Genomic DNA, 12569 nt, shown 5'->3' with positions numbered 1-12569 from the left:
GCCGAGGCGTGCGGGGCCTTCTGGGTCAGACTTCTGTGCTGGCCCCGGGTCAGGCTACATCACCGCTGACCTCTGGCGTGGGAGCAGGGGCCCGGGGCCGCGGGGCCCGAGGCCTGAGGAGGCCACTGGCCAGGCTGGTGCTGCTGACACCGCACTTGGCACGCGACAGCCTCTGCCTGAGTCCAGCTCGGCGCCCCTGCTGAGACGCGGCCCTGGACCCGTCTCCGCCCCTCAAGGCCCACGTCTCTGAAGCAGGAGCGCCGAGAACACGCGCCCCCTGCGAGGCAGGCTCGTCTGCAAGGTAACTGGCACAGGCTGGGCACTCAGTAGGTGGGCCTACGTGATGGCCCCTAAATGGTCACTATAGTTATTATAAGCCTGTCCACGGAGGTGAAAACATCTACCCTACGTAATGAGAATTATGGGTGGCTTTAATTCTTCACTTGAAACTTTTTGTAACCAGAAAGTAAAACATTTTGTGTTAAAAATGAACAACCCACTCGGGGGTCTCCTGGGGCTCACGGCCGCACCCGTGCCCGTACCACCTCGGCTCTTGGCCCTGCTTGCCCCTTGTTTGGCTCTAGCCTACGCACCCATCCCCCACCCCAGGATCTGTGAACGCCGTGAGATGGGCGCCCCCTCGCCAGGCCTCAGTTTCCCTAGCTGTCAAGGGAGCTTCTATGCCTGCGGCCAGGCTGGGGGGGGAGGAGTAAACAAGAGCTCCCATCTGCCCCTCCTCCCAGGCAGGCCTGAGGGCACAGGCTGCTCCAAGCACCTGGGTGGGTGGGTGGGAGGAGTGTGGTCCTGGCCTTCTCACCTACCTGCCCATCAGGGCCACCGGGCCTGCGTCCGGAGGGACACGCACTCTGTGGGGCAGCTGTGCCAGCTGTCAGAGGGAGTGGGTGAGGCCGCCATGGCGACAGCACAGAAACAGGCCGCGGGCCACCAGCCGCTGCCACCGTCCGTCACACACGTCAGCGCTGGGCCCAGATGGCCAGGCAGCCCGGGGCTGCCCAGGTGTGGACTCAATGTGACGACCGTCACCACAACAAACAGAGGTTCACAGGCTGCCACCAGCAAACCACAACAAGCCTGCCAGCCTCAGCTTGCAGGGCCTCTGGCACAGGTGGGCACAGTGCCAGGCATCTGTGTGTCCTCGGCCCTCTCCAGTCTCCCAGCGGTACCACGGGCAGAGAGCAAGGAAACCAGCCCCTGACCTACGGGACAAGCCAGTGGAGAGAGGCACCCCACGCTCCCACAACTCCTACCCCTGCCCGGCCCTGCTCATCATTCCTTGCATAAGTCACCTTCTTGCCTGTCTCGGTACGTTTGCGCGTTCTGGTCTCTTTGCCTAGAACGTTCTTCCCTGCAACTCTGTTCTAGGTGGTATACGATCCTCACCCCTCGCCTAGTCAGAGAGGCTTTCCTGATCACTCCAGCTAAGCCCCCTTGTCCCTGGCTCTCCCTGTGTCCAGCCAGCTTCTCTCCTGTCACGTCTCACGTCACAGTTCTATAGCTACTAGCTCAGGGGCAGCTATGGAATTGTTTAGGAGCACCGACTCTAGAGCTAGGCAGCCTGGGTTCAAACTACAACTCTGCCACTGCCTAGCTGCGTGCCCTGAAGCAAGTGTCTTAACTCTCTGGGCATCATAGACTCCACTGTGCAGCGGGGATAACGGCCCCACAGTTATCCCAGGGCTACCAGGCATGTCCTACCAGGCTATCAGTGCCCTGCTGCAGCGGTGGCTGACATGCAAAGATTAGACTGAACCAAACCCGCAGGACCCAAAACAACACTAGGCCCTCAGCCCCAGACAGTCACTCTGTTCATACTCTCCGCAGCCCCACAGAATAAAGTGCTTTCCTGTCTGTACCTGTTGTACCAGGGCGGGGGGAGGCGGGGGTCAGAGAGGAGAGGTACCTTGACCAAGGTCACACAGGGGGAGTCTAGCAAGGGGCAGACATGAAGACGGGTCTGCTTAGCTCTAATGAGCAAACATCAACAGAAAGCCCGAGAGAGGGCTCTCCCCACCCCCTGCGTCACCCCTGCCCTGGGACCTTGGGGAGATTCCAAATAGACTGGACTGTGCCACTCCGTCTCAGGCTGTGTCCACGGTGGGGGGTGGGGGGCCCTGCCACAGACTCCACTCACAAAGGGAGCCCCCCACCCCTCATCGTGTTCAGTCACGACCCCTGGTTTCCCATGACAAGCGCATTGCTCCCTGCTGCTCCCAAACGGTTACTATTCCTACCCCTACTTTGGGGTACTTTCAGTGCTTCTTGTGGTTTCCAATTCCACCGGAAAAGTCCCAGGCCCTGAGCGTCCGTGCCCGCCATGGAGATGTGGGAGGCCAGATGTCCCAGGGCCACCGATGCCCCCTCCCAGCCTCTGCCCCACTGTCCTATGGGAGGGTCCCTCACAGAGAGAGCGCCTGGACCAAACTACTCCCGCGGCGCAGGCAGCTATGGAATAGCTCTTGTCAGCCGGCACGGCATCTGATGCTCAATGCCACCGCCCACTGCAGCCATCGCACCGGCCCCACACCTACCGCCCCGCGGGTGAGCGCAGCACCCAGTCCACGGACCGGCCCACCGAGGCCCTGCGATGCTCAGCAGGAACGGCAGGGCCGGGCCCGTCCCACCTGTATCTGAGGCTGCAGTCTCCGCCCCCTGGTACCCTTCCCTCAAAGAGGCCCCTGAGGAGCTGGCGGGGACCACCACCACCAAGTGTCGGCAGGGAGCAAGGACAGGGCCGGCTCCCCCAGGCAGGGGGCCAGTTGGGTCCCCGGCACGGTGGCGCCCGCTCCCCAAGGTCCTGAAACAGATGAAGGGCTCTCTCACTGACGGGTCCCCTATACACGTGGCACCTGCCAAGGGCACCGTGTACCTCATCCCACAGGCGAACGACGGGCTGCGCCACGGGGGCCGCTCAGCCCATGGCCCTGCCCTGTCTCCTGCTGTGTGCTAGTCACCTGGGCAGGCCCTGGCCTCTGAGGCCCTCGGCACCCCCTTTCCCTTTACCTCTCAGGCCCTTCCTCATCTGCAAAGCACGTTGGGGGGGATTCGGTGCCTGCCGACCTCACGGCATCCGTCCCTCCCTCAATGAGCAGACCGCGCCCTGCCCTCCGAGGTCATGCGCCAACCGCGGACCTGTGGCGATGTCTGAAGACGTTCCGTCAGGGGGGTGCTACCGACATCTAGTGGATAGAAGCCAGAGATGCTGCCCCACAACCCACGGTGCACACTCAGCCCCCACAACTGAGAATGATCCAGCCCAACAGGGCAACCGTGCCAGGGCTACAGCTGGGGCCGACAGGAGAGGCAGGACCACAGGCAAACAGCAAACTAGCGAACAACACCAATCTGTGTAATGTTTACACAGAATCCCGTGCGCGCTAAATGCTCTACAGAATAAAGGGAGCTGGGGACAGGGACCTTTGTGAGACGGGATTTGAGCTGAGGAGGAGGAAGGAGGAAAGCTCTAGAGCCGCGATGGTCCAGGCACAGGAGGCGAGTGCACAGGGACGTGGGCCTAGAAGAGGGAGGGAAGGGGGAGAGGCCGGGACCAGCGGGTGCGGGTGGGAGACCTGGTCTCACCTGGCCTCGCGGGCTGCACTCGGGGCGCAGGGCACAGAGGGCAACCAGAGTCCGCCCCCTTGCTGCTGGGAGTCGCGTGAGCTCACAGGGCCACCACCTTGAAGGCACCTCGGCACTGTCCAAACGCCCACTGACCCAGAAAAGCGACCTCAAGGAACTCATCCCTAACGTACAACTCCCACGAGACAAAAAGAATAAAGAGCCGCCGACACTTGGCGAGCACCTACTGTGTGGCCTGTGCTAAGCGTTTAATCGCATCTCGCCGGATCCCTTCAGCAACCCCCAGAGGCAGGGATGAACAGGATCTCCATGTTACAGATGAGGACCCTGAGGCCCAGCGTTTGTAAAATCAAGAGACTGGCCCAGGGAACTGGCAAGGGTCCAGCGGGCCCCTGGGCAGGATGGCGGGGCGAGTGCTCTCCACGCAGGAGGAGGAATGCAGATTTTGCGAGAGAGAGAAAACGAGGGTCTCTCCACAGAGGATTCCAAGGAGCAGGACACTGCCTTTCTGTACCTTTGAGATGATCCTAACCACGTGTATGAGCTGCTTAAATGCAAGTGAATTTAAATTAAATAATCAGAAAGAGAGAAGCCCTGTGTAGACCTTGTGTCCTGGGCTTCTGTGGGTCTGGGGCTCAGGCTCCTCCTCCCTCCGAAAGGGGTAGCCAGGCTCACCGGTGTCCTTCGTGGGGGCTCTCAGCAGCAGGGCCTGCTGGGAATTGGATGGCGCCTCCGAGGCTGGCCAGCCCGGATCCTGGGGCCAGAGGCCTGGAGGCTCGCACGGGGTCCCATGCCAGGGCAGCAGCAGAACCAGGACTTCGACACTGACCCCAACTTCTCGGACCGGCTCTTCTCCCCGGGGTCACCAGATCCTGGCTTCCCACACCTCAACCGCAGCCACGACAGCATCTCGCAAGCCGCTGCGGTGGAGGCCAACAGACAGTGAACTGAGGAAAGACAGGCTTGGGCACCGGGAGATCTGAGCTGCTGTGTGACCAGGGGCAAGCCACACCCCCTCCCTGAGCCTGTTTCCTCCCTTGATGATCTGGGGAGCGCAAAGACCTTGACCTCCAGGAGAGGACGAGTCAGGGGTTGCTAAGAAAAGGCCGGGGCAGACCTGTGTGACCTTGGGCATTCACTCCCTGCTCTAGGCCGGCGTACTTGTAAAACTCAGGGATGACAACACAACCATGTTGCTGGGTAACCATGACAGCTAAGAAAGATAGTGCACGCAAAATGCCTGGCACAAAACGGATCGGATCAGCGGCCGCCCTGGCCCAGAGGCCTTCAGTCACCAAGGTGGGCCCCAGACTGCAGAGTGAGGCCCCCAGACCACAGAGCCCACGCCTCGAGGCTAGGGGCAGGGAGGGACGTTCCCGGGTGGCACCTAACCTTCCCAGAGCCCCAGGGAAACGGGCCCCTCCTCTTGCTTGGACGCGTGGGCTGAGCTCCTACAGGTCTGCACTTGGGGCCGCTGTGAGATCACCCAGGCCACCCGGAAGCACTGCTGGGCCCCATGCTCCTGCCCCTGCAAAACGGTAGCAGCACCTTCCCTTAGCAAAGACCACGCTTGCTTTTATCATCATTTGTCTCGGAACAAAATCTTACAAAACATGGGAATAACGGAGAGAATACCTAAATGGGTATTCTTGGTGACAAAAATGCTAATACATAGCTCAAGTTCAATTTCAGCACCGAATGGGCACCTACGGTGTCCCTGAATCTGCCAGGTCTCATCCCTTCTCACCCTCGACAACAGCCTGAGAGGTGGGTGTTTCCATTCCCTTGGTTCATGTGAGAACACTAGAGCCCAGGACATCACAAAGGGAGTCGGGGCAGAGTTGGGCCTCGAACCTGGAAGTCCCCCCAGGCTCACCCAGCAAGGCTCTACCAGCACTACCTTGGGGTCTGCCCCAGGCGGTTGGGGGTGGGGCTAGCTGTGCCTGCAGTAGGGAGGTATGGGGTAACCCAGAAGGCTAAGACACAGACCCGCTGAAGGACAGGGAGGGCAGGACACGCTCCCCAGGCCCCACACCCAGGGCCGTCTCGGGCAGGCCCCCCGCCCCTGCCTCAGCAGGCGCTGACCACCAGCAACGAGGACCCACTTAGTGGGAGCCCAGAAATGCTTCTCAGCTCTCTGTTTACTTCCTGATAGAACGCAAACATCTCCACTGACATGCAAGGCCCTTCCCTCATCGCTTCACACCCGCTGGCTCAGGCAACCCTCAGGACACGCCTCGCACAGTGATGCGGATAAGGAAAGTCAGGGCCCGTCAGGGTGTCGCTACACAGGCTGAGCACAGCACAATTCGGGCCCGGGAGTTTAAGATTCGCTTAAAGCAACAGTAACAGCTGCAAACGCTCGTCCACACCAACTCCGAGCCAGCCCCCATGCCGAGCACCTGCATAGGCTAATGCAGTGAGTCGTCACAACAGCCCTGCAGTTTCGATTCTAGGAGCATCCCCGTGAGACAGACTGAGGCCACACGGCTCGGGAATGGGGGAGACGGGCGTGAACCCAGCCAGCTGGCCGCAGCCCCTCCCCGCCATTACGTGGCTGTGCAGGCCCCATGGGCCGCAATGGGGGCCAGCCTAGGGATTCTGAAGGACAATGAGCCGAAACATACCCCTCGTACCTTAGCACTAATAAAGAAGCGATTATGACAAAAGTCAGGACGGCTGTATGGGAGATGCAATACTGGGGGGCACTTTGGGGTACAGTAACGTTCAATTTCTTTAGCTGAGTATTGGGTACACAGCACTCATTCGTAAAAATACGGCGGTACCTTCTATATACCCTTTTGGTGTCTGCAGTATAGTTACAATTTGAAAGTTTGAAAGGGACGGGCTGGGAGCAGGGCAGCTGGACACCGCCTCCCAGAGAAGCCAGGGCGGCCCCTGGATGCCAGCTCAGCCACAACACCCCAGAAAGGGACAGGGTGACAGGGACCTGCGCCCGAGACTGGGGGTAGGGAGGAGAAAAGCTCCTTCAGGGTGAGCCTGGTGACCCTCTCCTGACTTGCATACAGCCCCCGGGCTTGCCGTCTGTGAGCGGCAGAGGGGCCTTCCGGGTTGCCACTGCCCAGCCCCATCTGTTCTTCATGACCTTTGTGTGAAGCTTTTGGGGGCTGCCGTGGCCAGTGCTGGGGAGGGCATCTACAGAAACAGCTGGGCAAGCAAGCCTGACTTGTGTGCGCAATGCCGAGAAGGAAGGCCAAGGGGAAGCATGGGTGGTCCCTGGAGGCTGCAACCCCAACGCTGGGAGCTGAGCGGAAGGCAGGCCGGTCTCATCACCCCCATCTGAGCGGGAGAGGGCTCTCTGTGTGGCACCCTCTGTGCTGCCCCCCGGTGTTCCTCCTCTGGGACCCAATCATGACACACGGCACCCAGCCCGAGACCCTGACCACACTCCACATGGCCACCAAGGCCCTGCACCCAGGCAAACCCTGCATCGAACTGCTCCCCCCTTCACCTCGGCCCCCATCCACCCACACACTTGGCCTTGGGTCTGGACTCTCAGAACCATGACTCCCAAGGCCTCCTCCTGCACCCCAGGCAGAACTCTGTGAGAGCCAGGGTGCTCCTCGCTCACCCCCTGTATCCCCACAGCCAGCACCATGCCTGGCAGTGATGAAGTTCCACCAGCTAAGGGGCTGGCCTAGAAAGTCCCCATCCTCCTGATTCCCTGCCCCACGCCTCCCTATGCTCAACGGAGGCGGACCTGAAAAAAGAGGCCAGCACCCAGTCCTCTCTGTTCCCCACAGGCCCTCCCCAGGAAGGCCCAAGAGGCAAGGGGAGCCCCAGCTCCAGCTCGGGGACCAGTGGGGAAAGGGCCTGGCACATTCTGCCGACATTACAGGACCCTGCAGCCACAGAGTCCCACGTCACAGGGCTTACGAGTCTGTCACCAGAGGTCAGGGTCCTACTTATTCATCCATCAATGAACACCTTCCATGACCATAACAATAAGAAAATAATAGCAGATGCCATTCGTTAGGCAAACACTATCTCCAATCTTTACCACCACCCTGCAAGGGATGGGTGTTTACTCCCACTTGACAGAAAAGGAGACTGAGGGTCAGAGAGGGCACATGAGGAAGTCAGGAAGCAGCGAAGTGAGTCAGAATTTGAACTCGGCCTGTCTACCCCCTGAACGCAGGCTCTGCACCCCCTTCCTGTCTCGCCAGGGCTCTTTAGGGACTGAGGACAGTCTTGCTGGCCCACTACCTGACACTTAGCAAGAGTGCAATGAGGCTGTCCACAGCCATCCTCGTGGCTGCTAGCAAGACAGGAGAGGTCCCTATTCCCCTTCTGCAGGTGAGGAAACGGAGGCCTCTCATCTGAAAGGTAGGCCATGCCCAGGGGACTGAAATCACTTACAGAGTGCAGTGAATGTACCTTTTCCAATATCACACAGCAAAAGAGACTGAACTGAGATTTGACCACAGGCACCCCCACCCTGTCTTTCGGGACTTCAGGCCAACCCTGCACCCCCTCTCCTCCCCCGCATCCCGGAGCCCCCAGCAGCACATCTGAGCCTGAGGGTTCCCTGGGCCAAGGGTGGTGAACAGCCGCCACCACCTGCTTCTGTTCCGTGAACAAGAGGAAGCAGGGCCCTTGCCTAACAGAGGAAGTTCCTGGGCGGGGCGGGAGTGGGTCCAGGAGGGCCTGCCCAAGGGTCCCGGCCCAGTCTGAGGTCCAGGAAGGGGGCCACCTCTGATGCCCATCTCAGGGCTAGGTGTTGGCCTGAGAGGTCGGGGCTCACAGCCCCCTACCCATCAGCCAGCCAGCAGGCATCGCCCCTTTAAGCAGCAGCCAGTTGGGCTGGCATGCCCGGCGGGTGAGTCAGCACCCAGTGCCCGCTGACTCACCCACCGGAAGCCTCCCGCTGCCCCAGCCCTCTCCCCACACAGGCAACTGAGAACTTTGCTCCTTTCGGGCCCCGAGCCACGGGCTGGCTGATAGAGAGTTTCCTGTGCGTCACGCCAGGGGTGGGGGAAGTCCCCAAGGTGTCACCCTCCAGTCTTTCCGACAGCAGGGATGGGACAGGATGGGGGTTGAGGGGGGACAGTGGCCATGGCAGGCAGGACCGGGACACGGTGCTCCTGAAGCCTCGGTGCCCACACTGGGGAGCCGGGAGCCATGTGAAGATCAAATATGAAGTGCCCGCACTGGTGGCACTCACAGTGCAGCGGGGACGGTAACAACATGTGGTACCCCCGAGGACAAGCGTGGCTTGAAGCAGCAGACCCAAACCACGCCAACTAAACGTGCCCCTGACCACTGGCCCCAGTGCCAGCTGCCCTCAGCCTCTGACCCCAGCCAAAGATGGCATGTGCGAGAGGAGACTGGGGAAGACCAGCAGGGCTGTGGGACCTGGGGTCTCATGGGCTCATGGAAAACTCCCCAGGCCTGCGGCACAGAGGATGGAGCAGGGCACCAGCTGCAAGGCAGGAAGGTCAAAAGGAAAGCTCCCTTAAGGTCAAGTGCCAACCACGCCCTGTTTTGTTCAAATTCCTCTGAGAAGGTGGAGAAGAGCACAATGCTGGGGGCCCTGTGCCCAGGACGGGAAGGGCAGCCAGGTGAGAATCCCAGCTCTCTGGACTCAGTCCAGCCGCTCCCCTTGTCTGACCCCAGTTTTGTCATCTGTCAAATGGGACGGACTGCGGTGAATATAAAATGTGCCAACTGTAGAGGGCTGTGTACACGAAAGGCATCACCTCTGGCTCAGTCCTTCCCCCGGGTCAGGCACGGCCTGGGGGAGACGCCTATGAGACAAAGACGTCATGGAGAGTGCCACTAGCTGGGACAGTGGGACGGTGGGACGGCGGTTGGCAGGGGGCAGCGGGGCGGGGAAGAGGGGGCCACCCAGCAGCTCAGCTCAAGCATCTAGCACAAGAATGGAACATAAAAGAGCACTGGGGAGACCTTTGGAGATAGACAGTCCTAGATAGGACCCTAGCTCCACCTGTCACAGCTGTATGACCCAGGCAAGGCACCGAACACCTCTGAGCCTCAATAAATGGGGCTGTGAGGAAGAAATGAGAGAGCACCTGGAACAGGGAAAACAGCTTGATAAGTGGCAGCTGTCAGGATTTTTGGTGAGGTGGTATCGCGGCTCCCCACCACATCCTTCCGCAGACCCCAAAGAGGTTGACGGGGTCCCTAGGCCTTGCAGAGGCTCCTGACCCTCCATCTAACCCACCCACCATCATCTATTATCTGGACCCACAAAATGGAATTTCATCCCAATTCTCTCTCTGCAGAGAGAGGCTCAGAGACAGCAACACCAGGACTCCAGTCACACAGCGTATGGGGACCAAGCAGTGCCTCTCCAAAGTCCCTTTCCCCTTCACACCTGTCACCTCTTTTGTCACACAATTCCACAGCTTTAACTTTGATTTGGACGAGGCATCCCCCCTGGAAGAGCTGAAAGGGCATTCAGAGACAAACATTGCTTCCGAGCTCTTCCTTCTGCCCATGAAAACACTGTGGCCCAGAGAAGGTGAGGGACCTGCCCTAAGTCCCCCAGCACCGACCAAGCCAGGCACACACCCCAAGCTGGAGAAGAGAAACGTCTAATTTCCTGGGTCTCCAGAACGGAGAAGCGTATGATTTCCCGGTTCCCGAGCTCCACGAGGTCCGTGCAGTCCAAGTCCCTCCCCAGCCACCTCCCCCCTCGAGTGCCTCCTGAGTTACTCACAGTGGTTGGGCAACGGTCAGGGCTCCGGCCTCCCACTTACGTAAGACGTAATTACCCTGCCCACCGGGCCAGCAGGGCTCTGGCCCGCAGCCACCACAGCCGCTGGCGGCAGGGGCAGAGAAGGACCCGTGCCCTCCCCAGGACCCCACATGCCCTCCGGCTGCCGGGGCCCCTCCAGAGAAAGAGAGGGAGGAACAACCTCTGGTCAGAGGCCCATTAAGTGCCATGTGTTACCTTTCTCCACCTCACTCTGCAGCTGCAAACAGAGGCAAGGCCTTGACACTGCAAGACTGAGGCCTTCCCAGCAAGAAAAATGGTAAAACCGGGGTGCAGCAGCTGTCCCTCCCTAAGCTCCTACTATGTGCCAGGCACCATGCTGAGTTCCTTGTCTCCTCAGCCATGCTTGCTTAAAACTCTTCAGTATTTGCTACCTCGTATCATATCCAGAACGCCACACAAGGCAGGTGTGATTACTCCCATTTTGCAGATAAGGAAACTGAGGCCCACAGACACTCCTGCTGCTGGGGTGAGGCAGCAGCAGGTTTAGAGAGCCAGGAGGCAGCCCATTCACTACAGCTATGTCCGGTTTGGAACTCTTACACAGCCCAGCCTGCTGAGGCTCCCACATGCCAAAAACATCCTTTCCTCTTCCTGCAAAAAAAAAAAAAAAAAAAAAAAAAAAAAAAAAAATCCCCCTTTCACCCTCCAAGTTCCCACCCCCACCCCCACCCCCGCATGACAAATCCTGCTGCCGCCCGCAGCCGCCACCTCACAAAAATTTCCAGGAAGGCCAGCTACTTGGAGAAGACAAGAGCAAGCCCACTGCACGGCCAGCACGCCGGCCTAGTAGTAGCTGGCCCGGGACCCAGAGGCAGCAGGGACAAGCCTGGTATCGATCAATCCTGGAGACACAGGGGAGCAAAAAGCGGTGAGGTCCCCAAGTGCAGAGAGAAACTTGCAAGTCAAGACAAGGAGAGCTGATGGAGAGGGCTCTGTGTGTTAGGGCAGGCTCGGAGGACAAGAGAGGTTCCTGGGGGACAAGGCTGCAGGGCTGCAAGCCCACCAGGGATGGGGCAATGCGGGGCCTACAAGGATGGAGAGAGTTAGGGGAGAGGAGAGAGTTCTTAGCTGGAGTGTAGCCAAGGCACTCACATGGTGGGGGCGGGGGGGGGGGTGGTGAGGGGGGTGAGGGTGGTTACAGTGATTCCCCAGCAGGGCAGCACTGCTGGGGTGTCAGTTAAATCCCAGTCTGGCTACAGCCCTGGGACCAGGGAGTGGACGGAGAAGGAGGGGGGGAGGCGGCTGGGTGCAGGATCACAGTGAATCCCCCTGAATCCAGCTGAGGTACCCACGTTGGGAGAATTCATGTTCTGGGTGCAGTTAAGGCCTAAATGAGGAGGTCAGAGTGAGGTTTCTGACCTGGAGCGGGGTAATCAGAATTATCAGAAGGAGATCCTAGCTTGAGTTCGGGCCCGAATGCAGTCCCAAGGCCTAAACTGGGGGTCCAAGTGAGGTCTAAGCTGAGACCGAGACCCAAATAGGGACGGGTTCTGGGCCGATGTGCTGCGTGGGTCCGGTACGGTATGGAATGGGATCACACAGACGGAGATCGGGGTTCGCAGCCCGGGCCCGGATTGGGCGCGGGGGCGGGGGGCAAGTCGCGCTCCCTAGCAGGGGCTCCTACCTTTGGTCGGGGGCATGCTGGAGGGCTGACTGGAGGCGGGCGACTCCATGGTGCAGGCGGGTCCAGGGGCAGCGGAAGGAACTAATCGAGAGGACGGCGGGCTCTACGCGGACGGAGAGCGCTCATGGCTGCGGGCAGGGGGCCCGGGCGCGGTGGCGGAGCAGAGGCGGCGGCGGCGGCGGCGGCGGTGGCGGCGGCGGCGGCGGCAAATACGCGTCCGCGACGGGCGGTGCCGGAGCCAGACTGGGCAGCGCCGCTGGGGCCCCGGCCGGACGGCGCCGACATCGGCCCCGCCCCCGCGCGTCGATTGGCCCGTCAGTCTCCAGGGCCCGTCCCCTGCCTATCCAACGCCGGCGTTGCCCTGCCTGTCACGCACAAGCCTTGCCCCTGCTGGCCCCAAATCGGGCTCCTCCCACTGTCTGTCAAGCCCCGCCCCCCGCCCGGGAAACCCAGGCCCGCTCCGGCTCTGTCCCCTCCTAGGCTGGAGCGGTGTCCCTCCCGCTGCCTGTCAAGACGCAAGCCCCGCCCACTCCCGGGGACTCGCTGAGCGCGCCTGGCGCCTGTCAGCCTCTAGGCCCCGCCCCC

General features: G+C 60.5%; 1 protein-coding gene across 1 annotated transcript in view; it reads right to left on the bottom strand.

Annotated features, from left to right (window-relative positions):
• MAP2K3 (mitogen-activated protein kinase kinase 3) overlaps positions 1–12211 on the bottom strand; it is a 29190-nt gene extending 16979 nt beyond the window's left edge. The window contains exon 1 of the mRNA XM_003996355.4: positions 11985–12211. Coding sequence (XP_003996404.1) covers positions 11985–12033 — 49 coding nt within the window. The 5' untranslated portion in view covers positions 12034–12211. The remainder of the gene's footprint in view (positions 1–11984) is intronic.
• Positions 12212–12569: the final 358 nt, after the last annotated feature.

Source organism: Felis catus, chromosome E1 (assembly GCF_018350175.1).
Source record: "Felis catus isolate Fca126 chromosome E1, F.catus_Fca126_mat1.0, whole genome shotgun sequence".
In the NCBI taxonomy this organism is placed as follows: Eukaryota; Metazoa; Chordata; class Mammalia; order Carnivora; family Felidae; genus Felis; species Felis catus.
The sequence above is the reverse complement of the archived record's forward strand: the minus strand, read 5'-3'. Positions and strand labels throughout refer to the sequence as shown.